General features: G+C 38.7%; 1 protein-coding gene across 1 annotated transcript; it reads right to left on the reverse strand.

The window, feature by feature from the left end:
* Positions 1 to 851: 851 nt before the first annotated feature.
* Positions 852 to 17,514, reverse strand: LOC117307075 (heterogeneous nuclear ribonucleoprotein U-like protein 1). Its single transcript, XM_033791731.1, has 15 exons — positions 17,440 to 17,514; positions 15,735 to 16,423; positions 14,990 to 15,128; positions 12,770 to 12,837; positions 12,181 to 12,320; positions 11,649 to 11,745; positions 11,110 to 11,222; positions 10,611 to 10,763; positions 9,677 to 9,784; positions 8,665 to 8,787; positions 6,741 to 6,869; positions 5,261 to 5,429; positions 4,735 to 5,091; positions 4,090 to 4,421; positions 852 to 3,303 (listed from the first exon to the last, which is right to left on the reverse strand). The coding sequence occupies exons 2-15, from the start codon at positions 16,381 to 16,383 to the stop codon at positions 2,884 to 2,886; spliced, it is 2,997 nt and encodes a 998-aa protein (XP_033647622.1). The 5' UTR covers positions 16,384 to 16,423; positions 17,440 to 17,514; the 3' UTR covers positions 852 to 2,883.
* Positions 17,515 to 17,587: the final 73 nt, after the last annotated feature.

The raw sequence follows: 17,587 nt of genomic DNA on the forward strand, positions 1-17,587 counted from the left end.
GAGGAGATTGTACCAAAATGAATACTGAAAATTTGAAGACAAAATTCTCTTGATGTGGAAACGAAGGTCTCCGAATGGACAGAGTGTTTCATTGTCTGAAGGTCTAGACCCTTACATAAAGCTTTTTAGCAGAACATTTTAATAACACTATTTGCTACCTAAGCAGCAAATTGTGCTTAAAAATATTCTTTAGAAAAGCAAAAATTAGCAGGGATACTTGTCACAGATGGTGCATGTTCAATGGTATTTTGGCTTGTAACCATGCTTTGGTAAGCATCATTTTGAAGGGACATCTTTTTGACTCTGTGGTGGCAAGTTTGCCTTTTCACAGACAATCTAATGGTGAATGGTGATTAGAGAAACATCATGAAATCAGGAAAAGACCAGACAAATCATATGTCTGTGTTCAGCAGAAAAAAATGCTGAATAAAAATGTAGGTTGGGGACATATAGGGCCATGTCACACGAGGCAATTTACAGGCAACCAGTCCCGGACAATCTCCAAGAACTGCCTTTCAATTTGCATAAAATTTACTTAAACATCACAAGGTATTGTCAAAAAGAAAAACCTCTTGTGCTTTCCATACATTGCAATGGTTGCCAGTAAAAATAAACATGTGTGACCAGGTCACAAGTTCAATAAGAAAGCACAATTTAAAAAAGAAAGCAGAAAAACGAAGCTAACAAAAAAAAGTTACCAGCCAAAATTACATTAAGTTTACATTCTTTTGCGACTGGAGCACCACTTTGAAGAAGCCATTTATGATTTGCTGTCAATGCATTATTGCATAATCTGTTTTTAATAAGAAACAAAGACTTGGTACAAAATAAATTGTTACAAGACGCAAATCTGATGTCAAGGATGCGAATAAATCTCCACAGTTTTTGTTTATTAATCCATCTCAAGAATCTCTAATCTCATCAGTTAAAAAAGTTCCAGTATTTAATATTAAAGAATCAACACTTTTTCATCAGGATCACCAGAATTGTCCCGTTTTTTCTTCTTCACTATACAAAACTAAGAATAACAGAACTAGGGTCCCTGAGTTCTATGATTGTGTAAATGTGCTTAATGACAAATGAAAATATAGAACCAAAATAGATAATTAAAACCAGTCCGTTTGGACGACTCTGCGAGAACGAAGCAAGCATTGGCAAATTACAGCAGCTTTATTTTGATTAAAACCCCCAAAACAGATTATCGGTGCTATTCATACATGGGACTTATGAACTGAAATCCTGTTTTGGCAAAAACATGAAATGAGGAATAAAAGCTTATACCCCCCAAAATAATCGGTGCTTTTTCACATACCTCATAAATGGACCTAAAACTGAAATCCTGTTTTGACAAAAACATGAAATGAAGAAAAAGGCTTAAACAAATATCTTCAATCACTCATTCATTAAGTTCCATTACAAAAAACACCTGCATCACTTTTTTTCCTTGCATATAATTTTTAAAAGATTGATTCATTTAAAAAGTAAACATCAATATTTTATTTTAACAACAAGACGACTCTCTCGATCACTTTTGAAGATCTAGGTAAAAAACAAACAAAAAACTACCACATAAAACATTTTCATCAATGATTCTAGCAAAAGAGGTATCTTTGGAACAGTCATCTATCATAATAGGTCGCGTCTCTTAGTCATCTTAAAATTAACTTCATGGTGCATGTTCAATGAATTAATTTACAGACAAAATATTTCAATAGAGAACACATGTAAACATACTGCTATCATGCATGTCTAACAACATACTAGCGTTAACTGTTGGTTCACCTACACAATCACAGGAAATAATGGATCATCCCCCAACCACATAATATCTCTTTTTTAAAGGTCTAGAAAAAAGCAACAACAATCCAACCAAATATGGAAACGTCCCCCATTCCATGTTAGTTCTCATTGCATGGTCCTTCGCTCCAGCTTGAGGTAACAACATTGCTTGAAGGACTGGGAGGGTGTGTTTATTTTCAAAAGCCCATTTTGGCTGGGATTGAAGCAACAATGCCTGGGGAAGGGATAACCAACAACTTTACAAACAGTATGGCATGTACAGTAGATAACAAAAATTAATCTCATCTCCAATGAAGATATATGAGAAGAAATTATTACCCTACTCAATTTGTGGGTTTAGGGTTATAATTTGGTTGGATGAAAACATGGTCGTGTGGGCACCTTCTAACTGACTGCTACTACAACGTACACCAAAGTACAATGGCACTGTTACAATAAAACCTTCAGAACAAATCGATACAAAATTGGAATGACAGAATTTCACTCTTAAATAAACTATAATAAACAAAAAGCACAACAAATTTATAATAAACACAAACAAAAAATGTGTAGAAAACAACCCTATTAAAAGAATCTTTCCTTGATTTCTAACAAGCCATTTCAACTTTTGCTAACATATTTAAAAGCAAAAAGCAAATTAACTGCCCTAACTACATTTGATATGAATATGGTTTAACAAATCATTAATTGTTACTCATTTCAGAAACAGAGTAATACATTTTTTGTCTTCATTTATTCCATTTTTTCCCCCTCATGGTTTTAACACAGATGGTGAAGAATACTTTATTGGAAGTATCCTTGGTTCATAGTTTCATACTCTATTCACAACGCTCATCTAAAACAGGGCATTACCATTAAAGAGTAATGCAGAACAAGATTCAGGATTTAATGTCTAAAATATTTACAAGTTTCTAAAATGAAAAATATCACTATGATTTTTGTGCCACTATTCCACCTTAACCAAATGTTACGATAGTAGCCTTAAATCACATTCCCAAGAAAGAATTTCTTTATCAAGTATAAAAAAGAGAACGACAGTAAAAGCAGACTGGTTGGAAAGATTTGCTTTGACCCAAATGGCTTCTACTGAGAGGTACCACCACTGGCTCCCGAGCCCTGACCGTATCCTCCATAGTTACCATACTGCTGGGCGTACTGGGCGTACTGCTGGGCGTACTGAGGGTTATTCTGGTAGTATTGTTGGTACTGCTGATACTGCTGTGCATATTGTTGATACTGCTGGTTGGTGTATCCCTGTTGACCGGTTGTGGGTGCCACCTGACTGGTACTACCTGTGTTGGTGCTGGAGCCATAGCCAGTGTTGGCGCTGGAGCCATAGCCAGTGTTGGCGCTGGAGCCATAGCCAGAGGTACCAGAGCCGCTACCGTAGCTTCCACCAGTGGTGCTGCTTGCTCCGCTGTTGTAGCTGCTCGCCCCAGTGCTGCTTCCATAACCACTGCCTTGTCCCCGACTACTGTAGCCACCAGAACTACCATAACTCCCCTGAAAACAATATAATGATAACAAGTTTTCAGACATGCAACTTTTTTGGGGGCATGATAAGAGGAAACTTCCCATAACACACAACATTGTACAGTGTTCTTCAGTCCACCTAATATGGTACTAAATAAGAAAGAAAAACAAATGAGCTGTGCCAAATTTTATGACACTGATAACGACATAACTATGCACATACATACTAGCCATAAAATTGGACCTGGATCAACTGAAAAGGTGCATGCCTTTTTTAGACATACAATACAAAGAAACACATGTCTATGCATAACAAAGTCAACTCTGTACCAGTTCACCCAAGAAGGCCAAAACACAACTCTTTTTTTTGGACTGCGACTGTAACTTAATATCCAAGGTGTAAATACACAATTGCATTACCAGGAGATATAGTTTCATTTTGCAAATGGGAAATTACAAACAAACACCCTGTAGAGTACAGACAAGACTTAGAGACTTTTGGGGAGACTTTTGGGGATACTAGGTGGTGGCAACATGCTTACCAGGCAAGTACATTCTTTTTTTTTTTTTAAATGTGCGCGTGCTCACTACATAAACATGGAAATTTACCTTGGGTCAGTTTCACAAAGATAGTCCTAACTCAGGACGAGTCCGAGGACTATTTAAATATTAAAAACTAAAGGCTAGTCCTAAGTTTGGACGAGTAATATGTCCAACCTCTAGATAAGACTAGTCATAACTCTTTGTGAAATCCACCCCAGGTAAGGCCACTACCACCTAGCGTTCCAAAGACTCCCATTGGCAAGAATGTCCTACCTGTCTGTTATATGAAGATCCAGAGGATCCCTGGTCTCGTCTGTTGTAGCTACTGCCATAGTTGCCACCACCACCACCTCCGCTTCCGTAACTACTTCCACCACGGTTGCCGTAGCTGCTTGAATCTCGGTTGCCATAACTGCTGCCGCTGCTACCCCTGCTGCCGCCGTAGCTACTGCCGCCACCACTGTGACTGCCGCTATGACCAGAGCTTCTGTTATCTCTGTAGCCACCACCGCCGCTGCTGCCTCCGTAACCTCCACGGTAGCCACCACCGCTACTGCCACCACCGTAACCTCCACTGCCGTATCCTCCTCCTCCACCACCATAACCTGTGTTAGTAGAAAACAAGATTTGTATCACCGATTAATCATTCATCAATTTCATTGACATTTTGGACAAATCAAACTGTTATTAGAATAACATCACACCTGCATCAATAATAGCGATATGAATACCACATTTCCCAATTTGTAATTTTGAATGGTTACACACCACTCCTTTTGGGTAAAATTTTCAGCAAATTCAACTACTATTAGAATAAAATGACACCTGCAACAAATTTTGAAATTTGAATGGTGACACGCCATTCCCTAAAAAACTTTTGAGGAAAAGTTATAAACGAGTTAATTAGCTGCTACTGACCTCCACGGTTTTGTCTCTGATCCCTGTATCCACCTCGGTTGCCACCACGGTCATTTCCTCGATCATAACCGCCTCGATTGTAACCACCACCACGACTGTAGCCTCCGCCAAAACCACCTCCGCTGCCACCACGGTTGAAGCCGCCACCACGGTTGAAGCCTCCTCCTCCACGGTTGAACCCACCACCGCTACCACTACGACGGTCACGGTCATCTCGGAACCGCTTTGGAGCTGATCCAACGGCATCACGTCCCTCCTTGTTGTACTTTTCTACCAGGGGCTTGGACTCCTCTTTGTTCAGCTCCACAAAGACGGCCTCTTCAAAGAGTTGACCGCCTTCTGGCAGCTCAAAATTGGCTGGTTAAAAGAGAGCGATGAAAATCGACCAGCATTAGAACAAATAGTGGTGCATGTTTCGGTGCGCAAGCCCTACGACTATACCCCTAGAGGGCGATTCCCTGAAGCTGGTACCTAAAGCTATGAGATTGTCTCACTGGTTGTGTGGAGTCTGCGATGTTGATCCTACCTTTCATTTCCAACACTGCATGTTCGGGCACGTCCTTGCCTTCCTCCTTTGTGCGTTTTTCAATTCGCTTCTGAAATTCCTCATCTGTGGGTACTACTACGATTGCTTTTCCGGTGAAACCCTCAAAAGGTCGCATTTTTCGTCTTCTTGCAGAGGGATACACATTTGTCTGACATCGGGTAATAAATGGAGAAAGGATTAAAGTTCTCGATAAAAAGGGACAAGATTGGCCGGCTTGGTAACTCTCTGCAATGAGGAATTCCACAACATGGATTATAACATCAGTAAAGTAAATCTCAGGTGTCTGAGTTCCATCCCACGCCCGTCTCTCTACCCCTACTAACCACCTACTTTACCTACTCACCTTTCGCTGAAAGAAAAATGACAAATTCAAAATGGGTTATTTCAGTGCCATTAACACTACTTGAAACACCTTAATCTATCAGTTTATAATAAACGCACATACAATCAGTTAAATAAATACCAAGCCACCTTCTAAAATGGTGTCCACAAGTTTTAGAATACAGACCCATTAAGATCCTATAACTGTATATTGAAAAATCAAATTAACAAATAATTACCTACAAGCTTTTTCAAACTTCAGGCGAAATAATATCTTACAAGTCTCTCCTCTTTTCCTCATTATTACTTCATATATCTTACAAGTCTCTCCTCTTTTCCTCATTCTTACTTCACTAAAAGACTTCTGGCCTACAGGCAAAGATTTGAGATGTTGTGGGGGCATTCAAAGTGTCAATGTCTATATTAAACTGTGCTTCAAAATAAACCAAGTTATTGTTTCCAATGCAGGCATTTGTTAAAAAAAAACTGTACAGAACTGTCTACTGGACTGGTTTATCGCTTTGGGATGGTCAACTTTCTTCGGCAGGACTTCCAGCAGGACTTCTTAATTGATCTCACCGCCTAATTCAGGCATGTTATTTGGTTCTTCGATTAAAATGGTGACTAATTTTTAATATCGTTCAAGGGATGACCTACGTGTTTACATGTTGTAGACTCTAATCGACTATTCAGGGCTTATCGATTTTGCTGAATCGCCCCCCCCAAGGGAGAAACTTTAAATAAATCAGAAATCAGACTTAACTAGGAAGAATATCATGCCTGCTATGTATTCCCTTCCACGGTTCACTTTGTCCTCTTAATATTTGAGGATAGCCATTCTGTAACTGTTTAAATTGTATACAATTACACATAATGTACTATTCCATCTTAACAGGAAAGTCAACTCTAGGGAAACTTTCCTTTTTAAGGGTACAACAAACTATAATCCACCCGAAAAAAAGATTAAATAAAAAAAAAGGTTCGTGGAAAGAAGTTGTGTCAAATAAAGCAACTTGGCATCACCAAACTGTTAGATAATAAACTACGCTTTAGCTTTTAAACTTACACAGCTAAAAAAGGTGAATACAAAAAAACAAATAATAAAAATTGTTAGGGAGGAGAGAGTTGTATTACTAACCTGATCCAAGATGAAGTTGCGCTTCTTACGAGAAGCCATGTCAAAGAAGCGGTTCAGACATTTAGTTGCCCTGTCCATCAAGGTATCCCAGCGGCCACTGTAGTTGCGCTTTCGAGGGAGTCCCATCACCTACAGATTTGTGGGGTTGAGGTTGTTATTATACAAGCCATAAAACCCTGTGCAATGCCACAGAAAGTGCATCACACAGTTACTAATGAAACCAACCTGGGAAGAAAGATTCTGATTAGATCCCTGACTAAAGAAAGACGATCTTGAAGTCACAAAGACTCACTGTGTTTCCGAAGCCTATGTCCATTTATCCCACCAGGGTCATCATCGTTCTCTACTTACAAATGTTTAACTCTGTGTTGTGACTGTTAGTCTGTGATGTTATCGCTGGGCAATCTCGTATAGAGTATCATCCTGAGGGAGGTTTTATCATTGGTGTTCAGCATCAAGCATCTGTGTGGATAAAGGCTGAGTAGCCTGTACATTATGTCACAAACTATAAATAGAATCTCATCTCATCTCTACGTCGCCTTGGAAATGTCAGACCCTAACAACTCAGGAAGTTCTATAGGCCATTCCAGAAAGCCTGATGTATGACTGTGTAGCTCACTTTCAAGGCAGCAATTCACAAAATGCTGATTTCCAGTATTTTAACTTTGGTTAAAAAGAAAACAGAAAGTACAGTAGGCCTGCAATACAGAAAAACACTCCTAACAGTGTTTTAAACAATTAAAAAGTACATTAAATTCAATGCTTAAAAGAAATAAAGTAAAAAAAATAAATAAAAAAAATAAAGGAATGGTTCACTGATTCTCCAATTATTTAAGAAATTTTTTTTTCATAAAGTCAATTTGCAAATCCCTATCAAAAATGTTTTACAAAATAACATAAAAAAAAATGCTTTATGAGGACCCCTTAACATTAGCTGTGTGCTGTACAGTTAAACTATAAATGGAACTGGAAATATTCCTTCCAATGTACACGTAGATGCTCCACTAATCCGATGGCAAATACTGGTGAACTCCTTTAAAAATATTTCAAATTTGTCATCAACTGCACAACCTCATCTGTCAACTCAGTGTAACACAAAAGATTTTAAGAATAGCAGCGCAGTACTTTCTCCACATTTCAAACTCTGCTGAAAAATATACCTCTGCATCTGATGGCCAATATATTTTGAGTACAGAAATAGAAACTGCATTGGGTTGCTCTATGATTCAAGCCAAAGTATTGCTGTTATTAACAGAACATTGAAGACTGCTTACTTTCAACAGAAATAAGTTTTCAGCATTGCATGTTGCCATCTCCAAAGGATCACACTTTGTTGGTTTCAGAATTGCTTATTTTTTATTCGAAAGATCACTTTTTGAGTTAAAGAAGATGAATTTGAGTTTCTTAAAGATTATATTCTTTGCTTCAAAAACAAAAGAGTTATACCTCGACCTTTGTATATAGTATTCATAAGCTACACACAGTCTTTCAAATCAAAGTCTAATCAATGTATTCTACTGCACTCAGAGTTTTACTGCACAAGACTGTGAGATGTTCAAAACCGTTGAAGTTTTGGCTAAAAACAATTCACAATGGACAGGGATTATTTGATGAAGAGGTGATCACTTGCATAGCACAATTACCCAAGTTGGTGATATGTGAAAAGAAGAAGAAGAAGAAGAAGGTATTTGGCACACACTTATACTATATAATTACAAAGCCTAATACATTTTGAATAAAGGGAAACAGCACAACTAAAAAATTCCCAAAGTCCCTAAAAACTATTCTTCAAAGTGAAACTGTATTTAAACTAACTTCTAAACACCATTCAGTGAATTGCAACCTTGTGCGTAAGCTACACTTGCCATACACAGTAAATTAGGCCTTTCAGCTGGGGGTGTATTGGATGGGCATTCTATGTTACCTTCATCTTATCCATGATAAGGTTGGTGCCTAGGATGTAGTACTTCTTCTCAGGGTGTTCTTTGCAGTACTTCTCTACCCACGTGGTCTTACCAGCGCCTGGTAGGCCGACCATCATCAAGATCTGAAATCAAGTTTAACCAGTTAAGATTACAAAACCAAGCTGGTCTGGAATTTCCATTGGGAAGTCTTAAAGTCTTTGTGAAATTTTGGATGGGTCGCCAAGGCTAAGACCAGGGCAACAGAGCCGATGACCTCTGTGTAAATGCAGGCTTGAGGGCAAGGCCATTTTTCTTTTGTAAAGGACACCTTCATTGAAAATCTTACAATCTATGGGGAAAGTTGTGAAGGGGCACCAAGGTGTAGACCAGGGTAACTATGGCCATGGCCTTTGTGCGATTCCAGGCCTGACCATGCCTTTCTTGAGGCAACCAACCTTTCTAGTACACCACACACTATGGCCATGGCCTTTGTGCGATTCCAGGCCTGACCATGCCTTTCTTGAGGCAACCAACCTTTCTAGTACACCACACACTATGACCATGGCCTTTGTGCGATTCCAGGCCTGACCATGCCTTTCTTGAGGCAACCAACCTTTCTAGTACACCACACACTATGGCCATGGCCTTTGTGCGATTCCAGGCCTGACCATGCCTTTCTTGAGGCAACCAACCTTTCTAGTACACCACACACTATGACCATGGCCTTTGTGCGATTCCAGGCCTGACCATGCCTTTCTTACGGCAACCAACCTTTCTAGTACACCACACACTATGACCATGGCCTTTGTGCGATTCCAGGCCTGACCATGCCTTTCTTGAGGCAACCAACCTTTCTAGTACACCACACACTATGACCATGGCCTTTGTGCGATTCCAGGCCTGACCATGCCTTTCTTGAGGCAACCAACCTTTCTAGTACACCACATACTTTCAAAGCCTTCATATATTTGGAAAATCATATTCAATCTAGGCTCTACAACGCAACAGATGACAGACTGTGTGGTTGCTTACCTCCGAGTCTTTCTTAGTGGCTGGGGGAAGAGGCCCACGGACTCTATCTTCTACAGGTACTGAACCGATCAGTGTGAAGCCTTCTTGCACAGGGAAAAATGGCTCTTCCTGTAAGATGCACAGCACAATACAAATATTTATTAAAAATTATACAGCACTTTACTAGATTATATTCTGCCCCATCTGAAGTCCAAGTGAAATCTTTTCAGTGATCATTGAATCACGCAAGACATATTGCCCTTGAAAAAATGGGGAAACTTTTATGGCGTACAAGAGCTAACCTACATGTAACATGTAGGCTTTTCAGGCTATTCAATACAAACATTTCTATGGGGAAAATTAATTTCCAGTAGTCAGTAGGAAGAACATCAAGCTTACATGATGGTTGTGCTGCAATAGCCCTGGGTAACCCAATAAGAATATGTATTTACTTAAATCATAAAGTTAAAGATTGAGAGAAAAGAGCAAAACTACTTTACTTAAAGACACTGTACACGATTGGTAATTGTCAAAGACCATTCTTCTTACTTGGTGTATCTCAACATATGCATAAAATAACAAACCTGTGAAAATTTGAGCTCAATTGGTCATCGAAGATGCAAGATAATAATGAAAGAAAAAACACCCTTGTCACACAAAGTTGTGTGCTTTCAGATGCTTGATTTCGAGACCTCAAAATCTAATTCTGAGGTCTCAAAATCAAATTCGTGGAAAACTACTTCTTTCTCGAAAACTACGCTACTATACCATCAACCTCTCCCAATTACTCGTTACCAAGTAAGGTTTTATGCTAATAATTATTTTGAGTGATAACCAATAATGTCCACTGCCTTTAAAAACCATTTAAATGCAGAGCTTGTGTTATTTTACTTGGCACAAGTTGCTGGAATCATTAGGTGTTGATGCAGATGTGAAACTTAAGATTAATCATTACCTTCTGACCAAAGTTGACCGCAATAGATGTATTCTTGAGCAGCACATGGGGGAACAGTGCTTTGCCCTCCAGATCGTCATCGATGGTGAAGGCCACACCAAGATCATTGCCATTCTTGCTGTATGAGATGGTGGGTTTCTCTCCTTCAAAATCCTGGTTTGAGAAACGGAAAAAGACAGAATGTCAATGCCAAACGAACAGGGTTCTAATTGAGGGGGAGGGTGGGGAGGGGGGTGGTGATCTACAAGACGGCAGGGATTTTTGTAGCTCAATATTTTTCCTGAACCCCAAATGATTTTGAAAGAAACAGGTTCAATTGAGAAAAAAATTGTTTTTATTTGAACAATTACTTCTGGAAGATTTATCTCACTCTAATGATAAGTATATTTTGATAAGAATTTAAAGTTCTAAAGCAGATTCAAAGTCAATATTTGAAGATATGTTTTTTTTCTAAAGATTTCTTGAAGCGACAAGACAAGAACAAAATAAACTTCCTTACCAAGTACGAGGCGATCACATCTCCAGCTTCGAACTTTTCACCATAATCACTGAATTTGCACTGAACAGAAATCTTGGCAGTTCCTCCATATCCATAAGAGAAGGCCTCCTCACCTTTAAGGAACATGGAACAGTGTGGGTGATTTTAAGAAAAGAAAACAGAGCTCTAAACTGAAAAATGCTTTGTCTAAAAACCTACTTGGCATAAATGTTGTTTTGCTTGCCATTTGTTAGGAATTACAAGGGTAAATGGAAGCTGTGTGTCAGTTTTTAACTCAAAGATTGTTAAACTTGTGCGACGGTTGCAATGCATACAAAAAAAGTAAAGCTCTTGAAGCTTTGAAACTTCATAACATTGTAGGCCTTGACAAATTGCAAAAAAGTAAAAAACTGACGTCACTCATACTCAGAGCTGTGGGGACTTTTACAAGATGGAACCAAGGTCACCCACAATGTTTTTCTTTGTAACAAAAAGAAGAACCCCAAACTCTTTGTGCAAAGGTATGGGTGTACCTTCTTGGAGTATGTTTCAAAACTTACCTAATTGAAGAGAGGTGTCGTCTGTAGACCAACCGACTCGAACAACATTTTTAGTTTCATCAGCTGGAAGCTGGTTCACCTCAAGATGTTTTTCCAGCTACAAGAACAGCACCAAGTAAAAATCAAAGCAGTATTATTTTATTGGTTCTTCAACTTGACCAACCAAATTTCCTTATCAAGATTCGTTTCCTAAAAACTAAGTACGATAGGAAAATTTAAGTTGATTTGACTTTTCACATTTACTGAGCAAATGATGTAAATGCTAAATGCAACACCATTTAACTATTATTATTTATCAGGGCAAAATACAAAGTGCAGAAGAAACAAAAGTACAAGCAAATTTTGTTCAAATAAAAACAATTAAGACAAAACAACGCTGTCACATTTGCTGGTCTGCAAAAAGTTTTTAAACCGTGAATGCAGACAGGACCCTTGATGCAGGCAATGGGATTTTCTTGTAAAGCGGATGGTATTAAGAAACTAGAATGATTTGGATTTCCTGTTTGAAAGTCTGAGAAGGATCATCATGTACCTTGACTTCAAAGCCCACTTTTCCCTTGGCAGCACCGTGTGTTCCTTTGACTCCTCCCCACAAGAAAGCAAAGCCATCCATGGTGAGAGGCTGAGCTGTTGTGCCGTCTTTGCTCACTTTAACGTTCAAATCAGAAATATCTGTGCCCCCCCCAAAAAAGAAAAATACAAAACAAAAAACAATGAGTTAGATATGTACTTCAGATCAGATTTCAAATCAAGAAAATCATTTAAGATAACACCATTTAGAATGCCCAAGATTGCACAGGAAATCTTTGACAACCAAGCACAAAACATTCTGAGAGCCTTGTTTCAAATCAGTGGGCAAACATTTGGTTTAATAATCCCCACCACTTCTGAAAAAGTGTAAAGGCAATCATGGTACTGTTGAATCTAGCACCCTCCCCAATAATCAAGATCCAATGGGAAGTTAAACGCAGTCCAAGCAAACCAAACTGGAATGATTTACACTTTCCAATCCCATATAAAAAACATTTCTGAAAAGTTATTATTCTGATATCTTTAGTAAAATCCCATAAATAAATCCTTAAATGATAACAAAAACATCATAGTATGAAACTGTTTCTTACATTTGCTGAGTACGCATGTTGTCTCTGGAATATCATCATCCTCTTCCATCACTGCTGGGGAAGGGCTCCTAAAAATATACAAGAAATCAACATTAGGGATTTAGACAGGCTGTTTAAATAAAATGTAACAGAAAAGCAGAGATTCAACCATATAGAAGAAAGAATAGCGACATTTTTCACATTTGAATCTTCTTACGTAAATAGAACATTGTGTAGAATCACATTTTTTAGCATCAAGTATGCCGAGCTGGAAAGCAACAAATGGCATTACACCCCCCCCCAACTTTCTGAAAAGTTCATGTGAGCTACAAGATCAAATTCAAGGTCAAAAGGTCACCAATTTTGAAATTTCACCAGCATAAATAAAAATGGAAAATTTTGTTTCCTTGTGAAATTACATTTGAAAAGACCACAATATCAACAAATCTGTCCCACAAGTAAAGCAGAAAGGCTGATTTTGAAACTGGTGACCACGCCCGTTATAGGCAAAATAATAACAACAAATGATGGACACAGACACTGTCTGTCTAACGGGGCTAAAATATGAGCATTTACCTCTACCAGTATTCAACCAAATGACAGAAAAAAAGTTTTCCCCTAGAAACAAGAAGTGGATTTCAAACATCGCCAAAGACAGAGCAATCATGGCAGCATACATTAAGCACTATACAGACATATATATGTTGTACTTTTATGTTACCAAACTTACCAACTAGCCCCATGCCAGCAAACCTTGAACTTAATCCATCATATAAATCCGATTGATCAAGCATAGTTTGAATAGATCAAACTTGCTCAACACAAACAATGCTGTTTGTGTTTGTGTCTAACGTTGCATTACTTCAAAAATAATTCAGGTATGACGGAAGTGCACTGGCACCCTGACTTTACGTACAATGTAGTATGGATTCAGGTCAAAGTCTACTTGCAGTGAGTAATAACTATGGGCCATGGTTTTTTGGATCGGTGCCAAAGGGAAAGTCCCTTTCAAGGAAATACACTCAGCACACTCCTTCCCATTAGTTTGTTTAACAAATGTAGCTTAAGCATTTGGGATCAAGGTTGTTGCTACATTCATTTGTTATTAATTCCCCCCCCCATACACAGATGTGTGTTAGCACTGTATACTCAGTACTTTCCAGAGTCCTGTGAAAAAAATATCACAGGCATGTTACTCGGATGGGATTCGAACCCATTTGGTACTATTGTGTTAACTTTTTCTTTTTTTCTTTGGTCTTGTAAAAAATATTCCGGTCCAGTAAAAATTCTGAGCCACAAGCCCTGCGATCTTGTGGATTTTTCCCCCAAAATTTGAGCCCTGAACACATGGCACTGCAGTAATATAACCAACTTCTTAAAATACACAAACACCATACATAAGCAGCCATGCCACTGCACGGCCCTGTTTTGGTGAAACGATGTATCTCAAAAAAGCTAATTTGAGGAAAAATATGTTTAAAGTTGAAATAACTGCCTTTTTGTTTCAGAATATTGGATTGTCATTTTTTTTAAAAGTTTTTCACTAATGTAATAATTGAAAATAAGTTTCCATATTTTGTTATAAGTTTTTGAACATTATTGAAGAAACTGTGACAGTTTATTCAAAGCTACATCATTTCACCGAAATAATGCACACTCACAGGAAAGCGTATGTCGTCAAACTGGTGCATAACAATGGTATACTAAAAAGCATTTGGGATGTTGATTAATTTGCTCAAATGGTGTATGTCAGAGAGATACACCATTTTACCATATTTTTAGTTTGTAAAATAAGTGTAAGTGTGACATACATCTTTTTTGTGAATTAAAGTCACAAACTTTGAGTTGTACAGGTCAACATACAGTTTGTATCTTCTGAACCACTCATCTGTTGACGATAAGATTTTCAGAATCGGAAAGAGCGCCCTCACTTTACTGGGAAATGGCTTTATCTCAAAATCTCAAAAAAATGACTTACATCGTTTAACCAAAACAGGGCCGTGCAGTTTGTCATATAAAGAGAAAAGTGCAAAAAAACCTTTTTTTTTATGGAACAGTTGCCAACTAAATTGAAAAAATCATCTGACGCGCTTCATGTTGTGTGCCTGAACAAATCAAGGCTTTACTCTAGGAAGCAACAAGTTTAACAGTGACTGGCCCACTCAAATCATATTGATCAACAACATTTCTGTAGCCAGAAATGTTTTCTTATTTTGTTGTTTTTTGTGTGTTTGCACATACCTTCTCCTAGGTGAGCGATCTCTGTAGCGATCATGGCGTCCTCTATCTCGTCCATGGTCATAGTCACGTTCGCGCTTTCTGTCACGAGAGTCCTTCTCTTTTTCTTGCTCTTCAGTTTTGGCAGGGGCTTCTTTTTTCTCTAAAAGAATAAATGAAAAACACAAAAGACGAAAAAACAGGATTTAAACACAGAATAAGTTTTGCTTCTCTGACTTTGCAGTGTTTTAGACCTTATCTGTCTCTGGGACAACACCACATTTTTTTTCTCACATATAACCTCCTTTTAAATGTTCATTTGGATTTAACAACTGTAAAGTTCACGAATTTAGACACTGGACACTATTGGTAACTGTCAAAGACAAGTCTTCTCACTTGGTGTATCTCAACATAATTATGCATAAAATAACAAACCTGTTAACATTTGAGCTCAATCGTTCAGCAAAGTTGCGAGATATTAATGAAAGAAAAAACACCCTGGTTAAACAAAGTTGTGTGCTTTCAGATGCTTGATTTCGAGACCTCAAGTTCTAAACTTGAGGTCTCGAAATCAAATTTGTGGAAAATTACTTCTTTCTCAAAAACTACGTCACTTCAGAGGGAGCCGTTTCTCACAGTGTTATATACTATCAACCTCTCCCCATTACTCATTACCAAGCAAGGTTTTATGCTAATATTTATTATGAGTAATTACCGATAGTGTCTACTGCCTTCAAGTTTGCTGAATAATGAATGATGATAATAATACCTTCTTTCACTTCTGCTTCGGCTGTTGGCTGACTGGTTTCATCCTTAACATCTGGCTTGCTTTCCTCCGCTTCCATTTTGACCTCAGCCTCGATGGTTTCAGGCTTAACCTCTTCTTCTGGCTTGACCTCTTCTTCTGGCTTGACCTCTGCCACCGGTTCTTGCTGTTCCATTGCTGGTGCTTCCTCCGCTTTCTCTTCAGCTTGCTCTTGCTCCATGGGGGCTTCGGTCTCTTGCTCCATTTGCTCCTGAGGAGCTTCCGTCTCCTGAGAAATTTCTTGAGCCTCCTCTTCCTGCTCAGGTTCAGCTGGTTCACCTTCTTCAGTAGGAGCAGCACTGTCCTCAGAGTCTTGCAACAAACTGTCTTCATCAAGAACTTGTCCAATGTCCGGTTGAGCATCGCTCACATCCTCTTCGAGGGCCTCCTGTCCTGTCTCCACTCCATTGTCTTCTAACCCACCATCAAAATCTTCTTCTTCTTTGTCTTCAGGTGCTGGGGAAACGTCTGTGGAAGCATCATCGTCCTCTAAGAGAGCTTCCTCAAGTCGTTGCACAAGTATTGCCTTTACACCCTTGGTATCCAGGCCTCGCAGCTGCAGCTCACTCCTGAGCTCTGCAACTTTCAGTTTGGATGGAGTGATTTCACTCATTTTGGCAGATTGAGCAACTATTGCTAGCAATTTAATGTTCCTGCACAAGATCAAAATAATGCACTTTAAAAGAAAAGAAAAATCAACACGTACTGTGTACAAAGCTTCGAGTTTGATTTACATTTGGGCAGCGTGTGGCTGGCCACTGTTAATGTTCCTTGCCTTCAGCTCATGTTTTTTGACCAAATTTGTCTTCACTTACGGCCGACAGTGACAGTATTCAACTGGAACAACTTCCTCAATTTTTGCTGGCAACCTATTGAGTAAACATGGTAAAGGCTGACGGAAATATCCACCCTGACTTTCCAGTGTGTCTAGTGTGAACTACAACTAGGCCTGGGCGACTAGTGAAATTGACTGGTGATTTCGACACTAGATGCATGGGGGTATATTTCTTACTAATGTAAATCCCAAAGGAGTGATTAGCCAGTGGATTTGGAAACATTTCTGTATGACGCCACCACTTTTTCTTTCCATATGAAATAATAATATAGTATCTAATTTACCTCAATGAGATATCCCTTTTTGTAAAAATGAGTGAAAAAGTGGTGGCGCCATACGGAAAGTTATCCGTGGATTTTTTCGTACAATTTCCTTTTCAATTCAGAATTTAAATTTAATTTTATTTAACACAGAAATCTCTCCCTTTCCCCCCACCCCACGGCCACAGAAATAAAAATTGCTTTATAAAATTATATTAATACCTCGGTGAAGGGCAAATTTGTATACATAATGTACTTTGTTAATTTGTGCTGGTGCGTTTAATTTATGTGCATTTTATGCTCTGCTCTGCTCTGCGCGCGTGTGGGGCGACTTGGTTTACGTGGGGCGACCGTGCTCTCAATCTCATCAGCTCATGACCGTGTGCGGTGCATGTTGGTGTGGAAGGCCGAGTACCCGGCCTACTTGCGCTGCTCAGGGGGGCCTGTCATTTTACCTATATAAATACCACACTCAAATATTTGTCAACAGAATGAAGCATATGCAATTTTAATAAAGCGGAATGAATTTTTATTTAAAATATCAAAACGAAAAATCGTAAAATAGCCTACTTACTTCCAACGCTTCACCGCTTGGCTATTTAGTATTTTTCAACACGCCGTCCGTCCGTACCTCTGCTGCTGCATCACAAAATGCTAGCAAGTCATTTTGTGTTCAAACACTTACAAGACGTGTTTTCATTGGTCAAATGTACTGTTCATGA

Source organism: Asterias rubens, chromosome 1, assembly GCF_902459465.1.
Source record: "Asterias rubens chromosome 1, eAstRub1.3, whole genome shotgun sequence".
Taxonomy (NCBI): Eukaryota; Metazoa; Echinodermata; class Asteroidea; order Forcipulatida; family Asteriidae; genus Asterias; species Asterias rubens.

What these genes read in the sequence shown, in the direction of transcription:
- LOC117307075 (XM_033791731.1), bottom strand. Translation starts at nt 16,383, where the DNA reads ATGAGTGAAATCACTCCATCCAAACTGAAAGTTGCAGAGCTCAGGAGT. An exon ending in GATCGCTCACCTAGGAGAAG is followed by an intron (nt 12,838 to 14,989) that starts GTATGTGCAAAC and finishes GTATATTTTTAG; the next exon opens with GAGCCCTTCCCCAGCAGTGA. An exon ending in ATGTGATCGCCTCGTACTTG is followed by an intron (nt 10,764 to 11,109) that starts GTAAGGAAGTTT and finishes TTCTCAAACCAG; the next exon opens with GATTTTGAAGGAGAGAAACC.